General features: G+C 41.3%; 1 protein-coding gene across 1 annotated transcript in view; it reads right to left on the bottom strand.

Moving 5' to 3' along the window:
- Window positions 1–3,430: 3,430 nt before the first annotated feature.
- The window catches only part of ST8SIA6 (ST8 alpha-N-acetyl-neuraminide alpha-2,8-sialyltransferase 6), a gene marked incomplete at both ends in the record, with an annotated part of 125,475 nt that continues 108,614 nt past the window's right edge, over window positions 3,431–20,291 (bottom strand). Inside the window, 4 exons of the mRNA XM_082617064.1 lie at window positions 3,431–3,899; window positions 5,323–5,415; window positions 8,279–8,391; window positions 12,030–12,174. Coding sequence (XP_082473190.1) covers window positions 3,431–3,899; window positions 5,323–5,415; window positions 8,279–8,391; window positions 12,030–12,174 — 820 coding nt within the window. The remainder of the gene's footprint in view (window positions 3,900–5,322; window positions 5,416–8,278; window positions 8,392–12,029; window positions 12,175–20,291) is intronic.

Here is a 20,291-nt window from a genome sequence, read left to right as displayed (position 1 = left end):
CCATCCACGTAACAAGATTTAACCAGTGCTCATTACACCCAGGGATTTCTTGAGTGTCATGGTCAGACGTGGTTAATCTCTAAATCTACAGGATGGAGTTCAGAGTTTCTCTTTTTGTTTGGATCTATAGAACTGTGACTTACTATTTCCAATTCACATAGCTGATAGGTTACATGATAACATTTCCTCTCTGGTGGAGGATGACCTTCCACGTGTTCCATTGTGATGCACCAATAATGCTCTCCTGTTCCAAAACAGAATTTTTTTTTACTTTCTAAAATATAATAGAACATGAACTTTGACACTGTCGCATGAACTCCATCCTCCCACTCCCTTTATTTCTCCACAATAAAGAAACGCTGAGGACACTAGAGATGGTGACGGAGAGTTTCACGCAATGGCAGGTAACTACAAGCTCTTGTGATTTCAACTCAGGAAAGAGATAGAAAGAGCACACGTGTTCTTTGTGACCTAGGCTTTTGGCTAATGTGAACCTAGCTGGGACGGCTGTAAAAACATCAACATGCTTTGAGGCTGGCAACACAAACATTAATACCAATGTTAAACAGGAAACCAACTTTGGTTGTGTCTATGGGAAAAGATCTACAAATGTTCTCCACAACTTAAAAGTTTTTCTACTGACATTTAACCGGAACACGGGTATCATTAGGACAATGTTCCTTACTCTCACACCATTTTGAATATTTCTGAAATCTTTATCAGTGACACTGAAAATTTTACTGATGTTTTGATACTCTAGACAAAATATCCAAGGTTAAAATGGGAAGTTATATGGGAAAAACTTAAGTAGGCTCTAAATGTCCTAATCATATGTAATTTTTATTAAATAACTTATTAAGTCTCCATATTGTATATCTAATGATTTATTTCACTATATTCTATTATTTTTACTCATCAATCATGTATTTCCCATGTCATTAAAAAGCAAAGTTTATGTCTCTACCCAGCAGAAAACATTTTGAGGGAAACGTTTTACGAAACTATAAAATATTAGAGTGTTCCGATCTATTTTTCATAATCATTGCTAGTAACATGACAGAAACATTACCAAGCCTGATAGCAGATTTTCAGAAATTAATTAAACCCATTAGAAGCAGTAGAAAACAGTCATTTATTCGTCACTACAAAAAGAAAGAAAAATGAATTAGACTTTATGTAACTAAAAGCACGTTCCTTTTAGAAAATATCTACATATGAATTTTGAAATCAATTTATGGCGGTAATAGGTTTCATTTGCTAAAGAAGAACAAATGAAAATGTGAATTAAGAATGGCATCACAAATGGCAACTACAACCGAATTAAAGATGTACTTTATCAAAATAAGCAATTTACAGCAGAGTGTTCTTACAAGTGAACCCTGACTAAAACAATAATCTGGCTAAGGTAAGAATTCAGAATTACATTTGTCATTAATTTGTCATGCTGCTCAGTCTGCTCCTATTTCTGCTCTTCTCGTGCTGATACAAAGACGAGCACAAAAGTGTGCACGTAATTACTTATTTAAGTCAAATAACTTATGCAATGGATGCACTTATGACCTCTATTAACATGTACCATCAGGATGTAAGGGAGTTTTGCGAAATGCTAATATTCAATGTCTCCTTAAGCTTTATTTTATATTGATGTCTTATTTCTCATGTAAATGTACACTTTTCCTTATGAGAATTAAGTTTCTCTGTGCTTTAGTTCTTACAACTTTCCTATGAAATCAGTCAGCTTGGTATTATTCCCATTTCACAGATGTGGGCCTAAGCCACCACCGCCATGTGCTATATCCTACTCTCACAGGGCAGATTTTGGGGCAAAGACCATGATTTACCTTCAAACAGCTTTGTTTTCATGAATCAGAATCAAGTGGACAGGGCTTCCCTGGCAGCACAGTGGTTAAGAATCCGCCTGCCAATGCAGGAGACACGGGTTCCATCCCCGGTCCGAGAAGATCCCGCACGCCGCGGAGCAACTCAGCGCGTGCGCCACAACTACTGAGCCTGCACTCTAAAGCCCGCGAGCCACAACTACTGAGTCCACGTGCCACAACTACTGAAGCCCTCATGCCTGGAGCCCGTGCTCCGCAACAAGAGAAGCACCACAATGAGAAGCCTGCGCACCACAACAAAGAACTGCCCCCCACTCGCTGCAACTGGAGAAAGCGTGCGCACAGCAACGAAGACCCAACGCAGCCAACAACAAAAAAAAAGAATCAAGGGGACAGCCTTCTCCCCATCATATTCCCCCTACCTAGAATCTTCTTCATTTGGTAAAGCCTTACTCCCTTTCTAGGCTTAATTCAGAAACCAGCTCTTCTCTGAAACAGACTCCACTGAAATCGACTGAATGATTCCTGCCTCTGTTCCCCATAGCTTTTGTGAGAACACTGACCACACCCTTTCGTTGTTCACAACACGCACATCTGTTTCTTCCTGCACGAGTTAGTCTTTTTTTTTTTTTCTTTTTGTCTGCGCCACACGGTTTGTGGGATCTTAGGTCCCCGAGCAGGGATCGAACCCATGGCCCACTGCAGTGGCAGCGCGGAGTCTTAACCACTGGACCGCCAGGGAAGTCCCCAGGACTTAGTCATTTTTATATCCCTCTCGCAGAGCCTGGGAAAGGGTCTAGCATGAAGCAGCTGTTCAACAACCTTAGCAAAGTAAATTGTATGAGTGACCGCCACAGACAAGACAACAGGTAAGTAGAATTGTAACTATTTCCTGCCCTTGAAGTAAATCCTGTCAGTGGGAGAGGAAAAGGCTTAAGAGTGAGATAGGAAGTTAATAGAGTGATTTTTAAATGTAGATAAAGGAGGAAAAGGATTGGCCTAAATCCAACCACGACACCAGCACAGCTCAAGACACAAGTGAATGTAATTAGAGGCGTAAGGTGTTCATTCCCGCATAACCACGGGTTTCTTGTTTAATTACACAGCTTCCTTATATGCCCTCTTTAAGACAGGAAGAAAGGTGGGAACGATATTACGGATAATAGAGGCTCCTGCCAGAGAAAGAATTCCAGTGGATACTGGCAGTTCAGCTGTTCTCTTCAGAAAGAGTCTTCAAGACAGCCTGCCTTTTTATTATGTCTGGTGAAGGTGAAAACGGCTGTTAAAAGTATCAACGAGGGGATATTTATGGAGTCCCTACCTCATGCTAAATACTTGCGGAAAGTTTTCACAGATTATCAGATCCTCCTAATATGAGTTAGAGATCATGGTCCCCATTTTACAGGAAGAGAACTGAAGATCAGAACAATGAAATGAGTTGCTGAGATTGCAAACCGAGTGCCAGAGCTTTGATCCAACCAAATTTAGGGACTCTTCCTTCGACACCGTACAACCCCCTCTTTCGGTGTTTGGAACACTGACACTCACCTACTGCATTGTGTGAACACGATTCCCGTTTAAAGACATCTGGTTTAGGCTATTTCACATCTGCTAAATTGTAATCTGAGGATGCCTTTCACGTGAAGCTGGAGAATTTGTCTATACTCCTTGGGCATCTCATGGAAACCGCGCTTAGGTAACTTGTTGTCGTAGTAGTGATGGCTGACAGGTGTGTTCTCTCCAGTTTTAGAGAAGGGCCAGAATCCATAGAGTTTCACGTTCTCGCACAGTTCAACTGCCACACTTGTGATCATCAAGCCGGAGGACAGGCGATACTCGGTCACACCTTTAGTCCTCCAGAAGAGGGCAAGGTTTTTCAGGTACTTGGGATGGAAAAATAAAACCCTTTGTCTTGCTTTGGACTCCTTCAGTGTGTAGTACACCTTAAAAGAGGGCGCAGTGTTGGCCCTGAAGGAAAAGGCCGGCAGAAGGAGGAATGCATCTCCATAGGCTGCAACGTCCTCCAGAAATACTGCTTTCTTTTCCTTTAAGTTCCCATATCTGCCAAAGTTTTAAAACATCATGATTTTAACAGTAATCATCAAAGGAGCAGTTTTGGTAACATGAGGCTGAATTCACCATTGGCCAAGAAACAGAACCATTTATATCACTGTATATAAAAGAGACAAACTGCAGACTCAGAGAAAACTCATGTCAAGTAAGCATCTTGTAAATATCAGGGGTGAGGTCTTCATTTCTCTTTCTTGGCATATCTAGGCTTTCATTTCTACCTTCTTAGGGGGCAATACCCTTACTGGACATACATTTTTTATATTATTTTATCTTCCAACTCAGTAATTTTTTCCGAAGGTTGCGTTTTAATGATGAATTACCTTCCAAATGTATAACGCTGAAATGTTTTCTCGAACATAACACACTCTTAAAATAGCTGTACATTGGGCCTCCCTGGTGGCGCAGTGGTTGGGAGTCCGCCTGCCGATGCAGGGGATACGGGTTCGTGCCCCGGTCTGGGAGGATCCCATATGCCGCGGAGCGGCTGGGCCCGTGAGCCATGGCCGCTGGGCCTGCGCATCCGGAGCCTGTGCTCCGCAACGGGAGAGGCCACAACAGTGAGAGGCCCGCATACCGCAAAAAAAAAAAAAAAAAAAAAAAATAGCTGTACATTAAAAAAATTCATTGAGCTGTACATTTGTGTATATGTTATTATAAAATAACAGTTTCCTTTAGAAAGCCTAAAATATCTATATGCATACACACACACACACACATCTTAAATTTCCTCCATGGATTGTGATAGCTCTGTGTGTTTAATTTAAATAATACCTCAGTAAATATACTGGTGTGCATGACTGCGTGTGTTTAGAAAATAAGCATTGGGGAGACAGGTACAATATTTTATTCTCTTAAGCCATACTAGAACTATTTGAGGGGTGTATTCTACTAGTAACAATTATTAGTCACTTCGGATGAAAATAGTTGAATAAAACTATATATGGGATTTTCATTAAACAGCCAACATTTTGTAGTAGTTACATTGTGGAAAATAAAATACAGGAATTATTTTTTAGTAATAAACTGCCCGAAGTGAAAACTTGATTTTGCCAGGTTCTCCTAAGGGTTACTCTCTGAAGCTTCTAAATAGACTAAGTTTTTTCAAGAAAGCGCTATCAAGACAGGAGTAACACTAAAATTCTTAAAGGAAATCTAAAAAAGGAATTTCAGTATTGTTTAAAAAGTTCTCATTGGATTAGCAACATTCAGCTTATGACATTAGAAGTACAACTGGACATACCTCTTATGAGCCACAACCTAAATTACCAATATATTCTTATATATTTTCCTAAAAAGCCATTCCAGCTGTATTAGAAGTCAGCCTCAGCAACAAGATTAGTGCTCAGACTAAGAAACAGGTTAAATAATGAGAAGAATGTTCTTGAACAGTTATGTAATTTGAGGTACTTACCTTAGTCTTATGATACTGGGATTTAGAGTCACCAGGTTGGTTTTAGTGCCAACATCATTGGTAAAATTTCCTGTGGTTGGGGGGAGGTTACACCTGAAATATGGAAGGAAAACTATTCTCAAAATATAACTTGTGAAAAAAAAAAAAGTACATCCACATACATCCACACATATACATGTGATCATTCTCATTTTATTGGAGAAAATTATTGTTGTTAAGAGGATTCTCAGAATTCATCTGATTTCCATCGAAAAACATTTAATAAATACTGAACTCTTAGCTGGCATTTCAATATTGGATAAAATAAATGTATTTGATAAATGCTTTCAGTATTATGTAAGACCTTTATAAGTAACAAAACTAGAAATGACAATTACACCTTGCCTAGCTTTTGAAGAGATCATGATCCTTTTATTAAAATGATTATTTATTGGGGCCTCCCTGGTGGCGCAGTGGTTGGGAGTCTGCCTGCCGATGCAGGGGACGTGGGTTCGTGCCCCGGTCCGGGAGGATCCCTCATGCCGCGGAGCGGCTGGGCCCGTGAGCTATGGCCGCTGAGCCTGCATGTCCGGAGCCTGTGCTCCGCAACGGGAGAGGCCACGGCGGTGAGAGGCCCGCATACCGCAAAAAAAAAAAAAATATTATTTATATTAATTAGATTCCCACAGAGGTATGATCACCAATTTACAGATTTTAAAAAATTGAGGCACTGCGACTAAGGTTATAGTGTCTGCCAGAAGCAAAGGCTATATAAAAAAAAATCAAAATTTCCTGATTCCCATATGGACTGTTTTTCCACCAAATTAAGCTGTTTAATAAATAAAACCTTAATGTTCTTATAATGATGTTTTCATATTGATGTTCTCATCCTCTTTTGAGTACTATTTTGCTTTTAAATTGGAAAACAAATTAAGAATTTTAATTTTGAGTAAGTATATTCTTGTCACACAGGAAAGAGAAAGTATCATTTACAGAATTTCAAGTAGACCATTTCTTTAAAGCTATACATACAAAGGGAGCATCTCTGAGGAAGGCTGTTTAAACTTGATGTGTTCTGTAAGATGAGGTTGAAATATTCTATTCCATGCTCTATGAAATATATGAATAAATGAAACACGTACTTCTCTCAATGATAAAAAAGATACATCAGAAAACAAATATGGCACCTTGGGAAAAATAAATATTAATTTAGATAATAGGCCACAGAAATATCTTCATTAGTGGGCCTCCTGTAACAAATCTACTTTCTAGAACAGTCTCATATTCTCTTTTATTTTTATTTTTTTTGCCGTATGCGGGCCTCTCACTGTTGTGGCCTCTCCCGTTGCAGAGCACAGGCTCTGGACGCGCAGGCTCAGCGGCCATGGCTCACGGGCCCAGCCGCTCTGTGGCATGCGGGATCCTCCCGGACCGGGGCACGAACCCACGTCCCCTGCATCGGCAGGCGGACTTCCAACCACTGCGCCACCAGGGAAGCCCAGTCTCATATTCTTTTGAAGACTCAAAGATGATTTCCAATATGGTATCATTGGAGACCCCTAGGGGAAATATTGGGTATTGTATATACACAGTACAGTAAAGCCACTCATCGCCTATTTTTGCTCCTTACACACTTAACTGACAGCTCCCAATCTTCTGAAATGAAAAAAAAAATGATAATCAGCTTCCAGATGGTTTTATAAACTATGAAACATGTACAACCAAAATAGAGATAGGCTTAAAAACTAAATAAATTTTAATGACACCAACCATGTACAGCCCCAATTTGACCTTTCAGTTTGGAAGGCTAACTTCAAAAGGAACTCTATATTCAGAAAAATAGCTGGCATCAACAAATGCAGAATCTAGAAATATACGCATTTATTTTAGAGTTATAAATTAAGTAGCTGTTGGGTTTTTTGATTTTGGGGTTTTTTTCCCTGCTTGTTAAACCTAAACTTGTATTTCTTATATCTGCTATAAAGTAAAATGGATGTTTAGGCATAATATTCACCCCAGATGTTTTGGGAATTTTCAGTCTATAAAAAAGTCTATTACAAGAAGAATTATTTATCTTCCTTATGGTTTTTCCATACTGAGTACTTTAACAAAATGGCTAAATCATGCAGGTATTGGCCATTTTCACATTCATCATGACGAACACATTCAATAATTGTTGGGCTGCCAGGTCTGTTGTTCTGTTATTATCTTCAGCATAAAATTAAAGTGAGGGGGAGCTACTGATTCAGAGTCCTGTTTCTTTTTCATGTGCTAAAATGGGCAGCATTAAATCAATAAAGATCAAAGGATCTCCTCTGGTGTACGCAATCGGTGCACCTGAAATGGGAAGAAACGGATTTCAACTGACTTTATAAAAAGGTGCATTTCAATTGAAATCCACCCTCACAGGGATGAATCCTCTTTCCATCATATTCTGAAAGTGGAGATGCTCTGTGGCTTGTCTTATTAGTTCAGACACACAGAGGAACCGCTTTTGTTTCTGTTTTGGCAAGCTAGCTTGTACTGAGATATAAACATTTTAAAAGATCAGAATTTAGAAGCTGCACATTTTTTAAAAATTTCAGGCCAGAAACCTAAATAAACATCAATGTTGTGTGGCTATACAACATCTAAGTCAGCATTTTCACAAGTATTACCTGAGAACAAAGTGTTCTTGAAATGCTCTGTTTAAAAAAAAAAAAAAAGTATCCTTAATATACTGAAGGCTCTGACAAGTCCTGCAGTGAAGACCCTCGTTGACTATGATCTCATGCAGGGTTTCTGGAAAGTTAAGTGACCATAGCAACATTCAGAGGAACTCATGATCCATTTAACACTTTTGGAAACGCACTAGATAAATTGCAGGCTTAAGCAACAGAGTTCAAAGGTCAAAATTTACACAGAGTATCTTTAGCCTATTCATTTAAAATATCCAGCTGATCTTGGATGTCAAAGAAACCAATCTGACAGAGCTTACCTAAAAACAAAGTCGGATTTATCGATTTCAGCTCCGCAGAGAGACTGATTCAGAACCCCCCCATTTCCAACCACGGCACACTGATTGTAAGGGTACCCCACAAAAGGCTGAGTCTATCAGGAGAAAGGGAAAAACCGCCATAAAATAGCTTTAGTTTTAGAGCCATAAACATCATCAGCTTAATTCAAGTAGCTTAATCTTTACACATGCTAAGGAAAGAAAAAGAAGAAGAAGCAATACCACAGCGTGTTAATCAACTTATGACATCATAAAAAAATTCTGTAAACCTGTTTCATTTCTCTTGAGAGGAATATATAGCATATCACAGACAAACATAATGTAATAATACAAAATATAATACACTTGTTCTTAAAATGTACTTTAACGTATTTTACATCACATAATTAAGTAAATAAATTGAGGATGGCAAAATCCCACATGGGCCTTTCCGACCAACAGGACCATTTCCAGCCAAAAATAGAAAAGAAAGCAATTCCAAAGTAGCATTAAACTCTATTCTTGGCCAGAAAATTAATAGATAATTTAGTGAAAGTTCTCTGTGCTTCTTAAATAGTTAAGACCTTCCGGCTCAGTGATGACAGGAGATTTATGCCTGCGATCTCTGTAAATGATCAGCCAGGGTGCTTCAGGGACGCCCAGTAACTCTGTGCGGATTTGTTTCAAATTCATTTCTAAGGCCGGAATCATTTTTGTTTCCTCCAAGGACCCAACTGGCAGACCCCAAAAGACTTCCCACTTTTACCAAATCCTCCGCAGTCTGAAACGTAACTTTTCAATTTGACAGTGTACTTTGCCTTTGCTGGTCACTTTTCTGGAGGTAAGGATGTGACCTTAACCAGCAGCAAGGGTGTCCGCTCAGAGTTCCTCGATGATGAGGTCCTGATTCACCTGCTTTGTCTCCAGCATGTGAGTATAGGTCCTCAGGGGCAGAGAGCATGTTTATTACTTTTCATTTTCCCCCGTCTTCTACTGCAGACCTCGCCTAGAGGACCACTGCTTTTCAATGGGTGACGACTGGCCCAATGGCCACCTGGGTGCAACCCCCAGCGCCATGTTGGAACCCAGCTGTACCAGCTTATGGGCACCAACCGGTAAATATTCAGGAATTTTGTCAGCCGATTGTGAAACCACTGGTAAATTACAATCGCCACGATGGGGATATTTACACTGCTAGGAATCAAGGCACCCTCCTGCCCAGTGTACCAGCCCCACTGGCAACGCCCCAGGACCAGTGTGGTTCTGAGCTGCCCAACAGATCCTGAATCACCCTGACTCCCGTGTGCTCCTGAATCTGCACTGGGAGATGCCAAACGAGTGATGAGAACTCTCTTTCAGCATGTCTGCGTTTGTCCACAAAAATGAAAAATCATGTTGTGCTTCTGGTGTGAGAAGCACTTTCCCGAGTCGTAACTTGTTAACACATGGAATCCATCCAACAACCTTGAGGGCATTTTACAGATGGGAAAACGGAGGCATGAGTTTAAGGAAGGGCTAGAAAGCAGCAGAGCTGGGATTCAAACCCAGGCAGGCTGGTTCAGAGTCCATGGTCTTAATCACAACACATTATACAGGTGCTGTCTGTCATTCTAGGGGTGAAAGGTTAACTGAAGGATGTGCCTTATTTCCCTGCACAGATGCGACGCCCATCAGAGTGCCTGGCTCTTTCATGAATGGTTCCCACAGGCCCTGGGCTACTTCAAATCACTGAACTTCTAGCGCAAGATGTTTTCAGACCGTGTTTACTAACCGATACCACAGTAAATTCTGCATTTTACAGACAGGGCAGAATGCAAATAGGCTCTTTATGGTACAATAGAAAAGATTACCGAGGGGAACATATCTCCAATTAAACACTCAAAGTAATGAACGTGTTTCTCTGGTTTCTTGGTGAACTGGGAGGAAAACATCCACATGCTTTGGTATCTTACGTTCAGTAAGAGTTCAAATAAATGACAATTTCAACGTTCCTTACAATAAGGCTCCTAAGAAAACGCAAATCTGGGCGACTCAACTGCCTGCTTGTTGCTAACTCTGGTTGAAAACCAGCTTCGTTGTTTTCCTTTCAATAACTTAGCAAAGCTTTGGAGTAAGTGACTTCACAACATTTCATCCAAAGCATCTACTGCGATCTGCTGGCTGTGTGCCTCACAGAACAAAGCAGGGTTGGGGTGTGGGAAGCAACCTCGGATGCTGTGTCTGTGGAAGGGGATGTTGAAGAAACACAGAAAAGTGACCTCGCTTTGCAGCTGTTACTGTATTAACTTCAGAATTTCCTCCCCCTAGTTTTAAAAAGTCAGTATTAATTTGGAAAATGGATGCTGTTGTTAACTGCATCCAGAATTATCAAGCCTATGCTAAGTTATTCTTTTCAAGGTGCCAATCAGAAGCAAAAAAGTACCTGCAGATCCTCTGTTCTGACCAGCCTAAAGCAAGGAAAACACTAGCAAAAATGGCAAGGGTGAAACAGTTGCCCTCTGTGGAACTCCCCAAGGTCTTCCCTGATAAGGGATATAAATATTCTTTAGTTGCTGTCTTTTCAGCTATTGGTAATTTCAGTGCATCACGAGGGGACTTTCAGAATGCCATATGAGTTATTATTTTGGTCCCCGTTCCCTTCTGGAAAATGTGCAATATTTTTTTTCTCTAACATTGTGTATTGATTTTTCATTCATTCCCAGAAAATTATACTTCCTTTGAATTGTAATATTAAAAAAAATTGGAACTTACATGACAGTAAAATAGTTGAAACAAGTCAAAGGTCCAGCAAAATGGAATTAATTGTAAGAACTGAAAATTCTACAGTTGGTAAACTGCATATATAAAGCGATCTCATTTTGACCACTGACTTGGCCTAATTGCTTTTCATCAAATCATAAAAAGATGCCTGAGGGCTTCCCTGGTGGCGCAGTGGTTGAGAGTCCGCCTGCCGATGCAGGGGACACGGGTTCGTGCCCCGGTCCGGGAAGATCCCACATGCTATGGAGTGGCTGGGCCCGTGAGCCATGGTCGCTGAGCTTGCGCATCTGGAGCCTGTGCTCCGCAACAGGAGAGGCCACAATAGTGAGAGCCCCGCGTACCGAAAAAAAAAAAAAAAAAAAAGATGCCTGAGAGTGTAGTTCATCAGCAGTGGGATATTTTCAGGAGAAAAATTCCCCCCAAATTTGGATTTATAGTGTAATGATACAGCATCATTACTCATTAGTTTAAATAACGAATATGTAATGAATGCATCTGTGCACTGGGGAATGTCCTAGGAGCTTGGGATACATAAGAACACAGTAGATAAAAATCCCTGTCTTGTGGAGGTTACCTTTACGGACCGCAAATTCTTATGTATTTACTTCCCAAAGATTAGCCACATAAACCTACAGTTCATTGTGAAGGAACTGATTTAGTCACTGAAACTGACAACTGGAGGAGTCTTACTGGAGGTGAAAAATGGTCATTTTCCCAAGCCCTGGTAATTACTATGCAGAAAGCCCAAGTACCTCATCTCATTCAAGGATGAGTCATGAAGACTCAAGGGCTGGAAGAGCTTATCACTTAAGATATAAATACCATTCCCCACAGAGCCACAAGTATTCAAAGCTGCCTTCTGAAAATGGACTGCCATGCGTATCTTACACAACAGAGTGGCATTTTAATGAATTAACTGCTCCATTCTTCTATCTTAATCTGAGCCAACATTCACCTTAAATGGTGACACAAACCGCAAGAAATTCTCACTCACCACTGGCAACATATCAAACATGTTCCCTCTGATTTGGATTTCGCTTTTACTTTCCACCTCGTAACTCATGTTCGTCCCGACGGGAGTGTTATTTTGAGAAACAACGAAGTTTTGAACGGCATCACAACACGAAGCAAGTTCCACTCTGTGAAGGAAAAGGATAAAAGTGAATCAAGGAATAAGATTAAGAAACCCAAAATAGAGACGACGATGGAAAACGCAGAAGAGGATTTTGCCATACTGACTTTCAGAGAGAAGATACCTCATTCGCAAAGATGACATTTTTATCTCATTCCATTCTAACTGTCCCTGGATGGTGCAAGAGTGCTGTGGTAGGATTAAATAGCAAAGAACATCAACGTACTTACATGCAGGTAGGGACCGAGTCCCCCATAGGAAATACTGATTATATAACGGTTTAAATATAAAGACTTCTTTCTCATGATAATGTTGTAACAACAAAGAGAAAATGTCAGACTACCTTCTAATTATTTTATTAAACAGTACAGAAACTAAATTAAGACCAGTGTCACAAATCATCACCAAAGCAATATGTAATCATTTATTATGAGACAAGTTCAAAGAAAAGAAGCATCATTCAATACGGTGATTTTTTTTGAGCTTCACTGAGGTATAATTCACACATACGTACGGGGACTTTCCTGGCTGTCCAGTGGTTAGGACTCTGCACTTCCTAACAGGGGGTCTGGGGCTCGATCCCTGGTCGGGGAACTAAGATCCCACAAGCCTCGTGGTGCGGGCAAAAAAAAAAATATTCACAAATACAAATTGTTTATGTTCATGCTTTAATATGCATACATACTGTGCAATCATCACCATAAACAAGCTAATCAACATGTCCATCATGTCACATAGTTATCTTTTTTCTTCTTTTATTTTTTATTTATTTATTTTTTTGTGGCATGCGGGCCTCTCACTGCTGTGGCCTCTCCCGTTGCGGAGCACAGGCTCCGGACGCGCAGGCTCAGCGGCCATGGCTCATGGGCCCAGCCGCTCCTCGGCATGTGGGATCTTCCCGGACCGGGGCACGAACCCGCGTCCCCCGCATCGGCAGGCGCACTCTCAACCACTGCACCACCAGGGAAGCCCCTAGACTGAATTTTTAAATGACGTGAACTTAAAGTTGCCATTCTTTACAGAAAGCCCAGAAAAATGTAATTTAGTACTGAGCTATATTTAGAAACTATTCCTATGGAGTGAAACCTTATTGTCAGAATGCAGACCCAGAAAGGTCCTTCCAGGGGTTGTTGGAATTTGCCCCCAACCTCTGGCAGGTGAATCCAGAACCACTCAGAATTTATATTTTGCTTATGTAATTCTCTGGGGATGTAGACTCCATAGCGTCTCTTGATAATTATTCCACAGTTTAATCAACCTTGAAGTCAAGAGACTCTTTGATTTGCACACTTGAACTCTCTTCACTTAAATCCACCTCCCTGGTTAGTTTTTCATAGAATCTCTCCATAAAAAACACTTCATGTAATTGAAAATGGTAATCATCAAGCACAACTTGAACCTTTTCAATTTTGAAGCATTTAGAGAATTTCCTCTTCTCTCAGATTTTCTCCATAAGACCAGTTTTTTCATTAATGTCACCTTGTTCATCTTTAAACCTTTACTAATTTCTCTATTTTACTTAAAAATATATATTAAAGTTGGATCCCACCACAGCACAAGGAACAGTGACTATTCAGCAGACAGAGCTGACTGTGGTCAGTACTGATACCCTGAATTCCTAACTGGCCCTTTCCCATCGCATATATTTTTTTTTACTGGTTTTTGGTCCTGAAGGGTATACTTTCATATATGTTCCTACTGAATTTGGTTCTTTTGAAAGAATACAATGCTTTAATCCGTCACAGTCATTTTGAATTATATTCCAGTCTTCGTGAATGCCAGTAATTCTCAGGGTATGAAAAGTCAGTGCTGTGGTATTATTTGTACCCTAAACATCAAGATTTTCAAATTAGTTCGTATCAGTTAGCTGATATTATTAAAAGAGTACATTCTGACTTGAATTCTATCACCTGCTTATTATTTCTCTTTGTATTTCAGAACCTACCATTTCTAATAGCCCATGGAGACCAGACCAACAAAATATTGAAAATGAAATGATGTGTAGTCAAAAATATGATACTAAGTATTTGTAATTATAAATTTAATTTTATAACCATTCATGTGACATACTGCAAACTCAGAAATCCTTATGTGTTTATAATTTTAAATGTCTCTTCTATGCAGCATGTTGAGAAAGGCAATGGAATAGATTCTCATTTACCTTTTACAAGTAACTTAATTTCTCTAAGGATATTTGGTGCTTGAAAGAATATTGCATCACAAAAAAAACCCACTAAGCAGGGCTTCCCTGGTGGTGCAGGGGTTTAGAATCTGGCTGCCAATGCAGGGGACACGGGTTCAAGCCCTGGTCCAGGAAGATGCCACATGCCACGGAGCAACTGAGCCTGTGCGCCACAACTAATGAGCCTGCACTCTAGAGGCCGCAAGCCACAGCTACTGAGCCCGCGTGCCACAACTACTGAAGCCCATGCACCTAGAGCCCATGCTCCGCAACAAGAGAAGCCACCGCAATGAGAAGCCCGCACACTGCAACGAAGAGCAGCCCCCACTCGCCGCAACTAGAGAAAGCCCGTGCGAGCAACTAAGACCCAACACAGCCAAAATAAATAAATAAAAATTTAAAAATGCAATTATTAAAAAAAATAAAACACTAAGCAAAGTACCCTTTGTGGGTTTTTAAATCTTTTTTTTTCTGGGAGTTCCCTGGTGGTCTAGTGGGTCGGATTCGGCGCTTTCACTGCTGTGGCCCCGGGTTCAGTCCCTGGGTGGGGAACTGAGATCCTGCAAGCTGTGCAGTGTGGCCAAAATGTTTTATAAAAATTGTTTTTTTCTGAAATTATTTTCAATTATTATATTATAAAATTTTCAAACCCTCAGGAAAGTTGAAAGAACTGGACACTGAGCATTTGAATAATGACCAGCTAACTCTACAAGTAATTTTTTACTATATTTGCCTTGCTGTGTATTAATCCATCAATCCATTTTTGTTGTTATAGTTATTGCAATTCAACATAAATTACAGGTACCAGTACGCCTCACCCCTAAATACTTCAGCATGTTTATCATTATTTTGCATTTTGGGGTAGAATTTACATACAATAAAATCCCAAGTGCATTCAATGAGTTTTGAGAAGTGCATATACCCCTGTAACCCAATGCCCTGTCAAGATACAGAATATTACCAACCCCACTAGATAATTCCCTCAAATTCTTTCCCAGTCCACCTCCAGCCCTCCCCCACCTCAAGGCAACCACTTTTTTTTTTTTTTTTTTTTGCGGTACGCAGGCCTCTCGCCGTTGTGGCCTCTCCCTTTGGGGAGCACAGGCTCCGGACGCACAGGCTCAGCGGCCATGGCTCACGGGCCCAGCCGCTCCGCGGCATGTGGGATCTTCCGGGATCGGGGCACGAACCCGTGTCCCCTGCATCGGCAGGCGGACTCTCAACCACTGCGCCACCAGGGAAGCCCAAGGCAACCACTTTTGTGATTATTTTTTACCAAACATTAGTACTGCCTGTTCCAGAATCTATATAAACATAAATCTATATAAATATAAATCTATATAAATCATATTAACGCAACATTGTAAATCAGCTATACTCCAATAAAAATGTTTTTAAAAATTTAATTCATTTTTTAAAAAAGAATCATATTGTATACACGCTTTTGTGTAAGGCTTCTTGCACTTGGCATAAATGTTTTTGCAATTCACATATGTTGCCATGTACGTCAGTAATTTATCCCTTTTTATTGCTAGAGTAGTGTTGCACTGTCTGAATGTACCAGAATTGATTTAGCCACCCCCCCTGCACTTTTAAAGAAATCACTATCAAAAATCAATGTTAAATACCTAATCATTCCTAATAACATCCCAGGAAAAAATTGGAATAATTACCCAAAATGTCATTTCTGCAGCCTGTGTTGGGTCACTGACTAATGGGACATTTTTAAGCCTTTATAGTTAGTGGCAGAATTATAAATTTATGCTCTTTGTCATTTCCCAGTTCATCTGCATGGTAAAGATCCCCATAAATAGCCAGTGTTAGTATAGAGCTGAGATGCTTAGAACAAACAAAACAAAATGGAATTTTGTTTCTATTATTCCATTTCCCATCATCCCTAAAAACAGAGTCAATTCTAATCCTTGGTGACTCCAAAGTCAACTAGATGTGCTCACAATAATGGGCATGGCAATTTCCCCCTTCTTGTGTAAAAAGAGCAAGAGACATTAAGAAATGAAGGACACTTGGTATTCACTAGATGTGATAGTGAATTTCACCTGTCAACTGAGCCAAGTCAATGCCCAGAGAGCTGGTGAAACTATTTTTGGGGGTGTCTGTGAGGATGTTTCAGGAAGGATTAGCATTTGAATCGATGGAGACAAAAAGCTCACCCTTTCCAATGCATAGTAAATATCCAACCATATCAGCATTCACAAACCTCACCCTGGTAAAGCACTGTACTCTCCAGAGCATTTTCACACCTATTATGACATCTGATGCCCACAACAACCGGGGAGATAGAAAATATAATTATTCCCATTTTATTTATTTATTTTTTAAAGTAGTAAGTAGTCTTATTCATTTATTTTTGGCTGCGTTGGGTCTTTGTTGCTGTGCGAGGGCTTTCTCTAGTTGTGGTGAGTGGGGGGCTACTCTACATTGCAGTGCTCAGGCTTCTCGTCACACAGGCTTCAGTAGTTGGGGCTCGTGGGCTCAGCAGTTGTGGCTCACGTGCTCTAGAGTGCAGGCTCAGCAGTTGTGGCGCACGGGCTCAGTTGCTCCGCGGCATGTGGGATCTTCCCGGACCGGGGCTCAAACCCATTTTCCCCTGCATTGGCAGGTGGATTCTTAGTCACTGCGCCACCAGGGAAGCCCCCATTCCCGTTTTAGAGATGAGAAAACTGGAGTTGAAAGAGTTTATGGGTTAGAACCAAGGCGCCCAGGTTGTTCGTGACTCCAGCTTATGTCTTTTGACATTCACTTCTTTGCAGTTTACACTAGAGTATCTTGGGTGGGTAATGCTGTCATTTGAGCTTCTTCCTTTGGGATGCTTTCCATAGTGGCACCAAACAACACAGCAGTGCCCAAAATAATGCTGGTAGCACCCCATTGACAGCTTGTCCAGACATACCTCAAAGGCTGCAAAAAATTTTACATGTGAATATTCCAAACCCTCTATATAACTGAGACATTCAAGGCTCTTATTTTACATGGAGGGTTACACGATTCCCGATGGATGGGATCAAGGTTGTCATGATCCAGACATGGTCCAGACAATGTGTCCTCGGATTTAATGGAAAAGAAACCCCTGGTTTAATGATGCTCTAACCCTTGCTGTGTCACACCTTCAGCAACTTCCTCTACGCAATCCAGTTCCAAAAGGAAATCTAGTCCCTTCCACCCCCGCCCCCAGAAAAGAATAGGGACTCTCTGTACTTCATTGATTTCCAGAACTGGAAAGAGTTCACATTCTTTCAAAAGTGCTTAAACTCTCAAGAAGTAGGTGGGAGTCAAGTGAGAGTGGCATGGACATATATACACTACCGAACGTAAAATACCTGGCTGGTGGGAAGCAGCCGCATAGCACAAGGAGATCGGCTTGGTGCTTTGTGACCACCTAGAGGGGTAGGATAGGGAGGGTGGGAGGGAGGCTCAAGAGGGAGGCGATATGGGGACGTGTGTGTGCATATGGCTGATTCGTTTTGTTGTGCAACAGAAACTAACACAGTATTGTGAAGCAATTCTACTCCAATAAAGATCTATTAAAAAAAAAAAGTAGGTTGGTCCTGGGAGAATCTGGCTTAATACTTTTCGCCTTGATCTATAAAGACAGAATCTGAAAATGTCCAGAGTCATCTCTGCATCACAGTTGGTCTAATGAAATACTTGTGAGAGAGATTTTTGTTCAGACTGTAGAAATTCGTTTTTCTTTGCCACCCTAGGTGCTGAGTGCTTCCTTGGTTTTTATCTTTGCTTTTTTGTTTTTGTTTTGTTTGTTTTCTTTCTGATTCATTTCAAGTCCCAGGTCAAAATTCTTCTTCAGTTCTAAGCGGGATGCTTCCTGGATTTCCATGAAATGTTAAGGACGGCTTAAGGCTTGCAGTGCACAAGACCCTACAGGACATGCTGAATACTAACCACCCAAGTGTCCCAGCCCAGGGCTCACAGGCCTCTCTTCTGTTTATCAAACTCCTGAGACTCCCTAATGAGTCTGGGGCAGCCAGGGTGAGGCAAAGGCTAAAGGCACTTTCCAAGTATTAATAAAGAGCTGCCTTTCTTCTGGCGTCTATTCCCTAAGATTCTAATGAGGCTCCTAGGAAAAGGGGTTTTAAAACATAAGCACCCGCACACATTCAAAGGACTTACTTTACCCTCCTGTGTTTTCTAACGTGGCCACATTTCTCTTCTGTCACCAAGATCACAGCATACCTGGGCCAAGCAATGCACCAGTCGCCTCTCTTCTGTGGATGCTCCCTTTTCTGCCCTTTTCTGCCCCTCCCCCACATTATATAATTTACTGATGGACCAATCATAACAATCTCAAATATTTAGTGCCCTCTCGCTATGTGCTAAATATTTTACATATATTGTCTCAGTTAGGGGATAACATAACCCTACAAAATAGGTTCCATTGATACTCACCTTCCAACTGAGGACAACTCAGGCTTGTCAAAGGTAAGCCGGTCACATATTACACATGCCTTCGCTCACCCATTCATTCATTCATACATATTTATTTAGCATGTAGGCAGGCACTGAGCACTGTGCCGTCTACACGCTGGTGAATGAAATAAGCACTGTCTCTGCCTTTGTGCTGTTTATGATCTTAACCAGTAACATGTCCTTGTTTGAGCCACCCTATCTCACTGCCCAAAAGATGTTTATAGAATCTACAAGTTCAAAATTGAAAGCACACTTACAAAACGCAAGAGGGTGCAATGGACTCAAAGGGCCTTTTCTGTCGTGTAGGTGTTGATGTCGCATCCCGTACAAGACCCCAGCCCAGCCTCCGTACACACAGTCATCACGCCCCAGCGACCATACTGGACTCTGGGTGAGTCCGTGTGTTTGCATGTGGGCCTGTGTGTGCAGCTCTGTGGTGTAAGGGCCGGGGGAAGGGAGGAGAGGAAGAATAATTTGGTGGTGGAAGTTGAGAATAAGTCATAAGACATTTAAGGAGTAAGATTCCCAGGTTTTAAATGGACTTGGTATAACTCAGCAGTGAGCACTGGCTCACTAAAAAATCCCACTGTGAACTGAACAATATAAGTAAAAGAACAGTGACCTGGGAGGAGATGCTCAAGCCACACTCACTGTGCTTGGGTCTAGTGTAGAAACTCTGCTTCCAGAGGCACCTGGAGAAACCAGGGCCTGTCCGGAACTCATACTGTCCAGATGGGAGAAGAAGAGATTCAGAGGCATTCAACAGCTGTCTTCAAACACTGTATGGACTTGGGAGGAATTAGATTTGTGTAACTTTGAGATACGGAACCAGGACCAAAGCACAGAACGATTCAGCCCGTAGTTACCCAACACCCACTGAGTAATGGCCATAGTTCAAGGTCATGAGGACTACAACTTATAAATTCTTCAATGCAAATATGAGGAAAGCATGGATGGACCCTGCCCTCTGGGAGTTTACTTACGTCAGGAGAGAAAGACACCAAATGTGACTGGTACTTCAGTATAATTTCAACGTGATACAGATAGACATCAGAAGAGGCTGTGCTGAGCGCACAGAGGAAGGGCACTTGAACTAGCCTGGGGGGCAAGGGGAAGGTTCCAAGAAGGTGTTAGTACATGCCCAGCACATAGGGCTCACAGGATAAATATGTGTTCAGTGAATGAAGGAACCCACGTTTGGGGCAAGTCACTGGACAGTAAGGGAAGGAGACCAGAGGGAGGAAGGCCCACTGCTGTTAGAGTTCACCTAGTTAAAGACTGAAAGGGCCCACAGAAAGCAAGCGATGTGAGGGTGCAAAGGCTGGGGTGGGGGAGATGTGAGACCTACCGAGATCTACTGACTAGGTGAAAGAACAAAGCGAAGAGATTAAAGTAAGGCTGCTGGGAGATGGAACCATGACTCCGTCACACGATGCTCGTGTCGGTCTCCCCCAACCCTTAACACTCCCCAGTGGAATTCACTCATTTCACAATCGAGA

Source organism: Mesoplodon mirus (genome assembly GCF_964341445.2).
Source record: "Mesoplodon mirus genome assembly, chromosome: 4".
Taxonomy (NCBI): domain Eukaryota; kingdom Metazoa; phylum Chordata; class Mammalia; order Artiodactyla; family Ziphiidae; genus Mesoplodon; species Mesoplodon mirus.
Note: the sequence above shows the minus strand (reverse complement) of the source record. Positions and strands in the feature narration are given on the sequence as shown.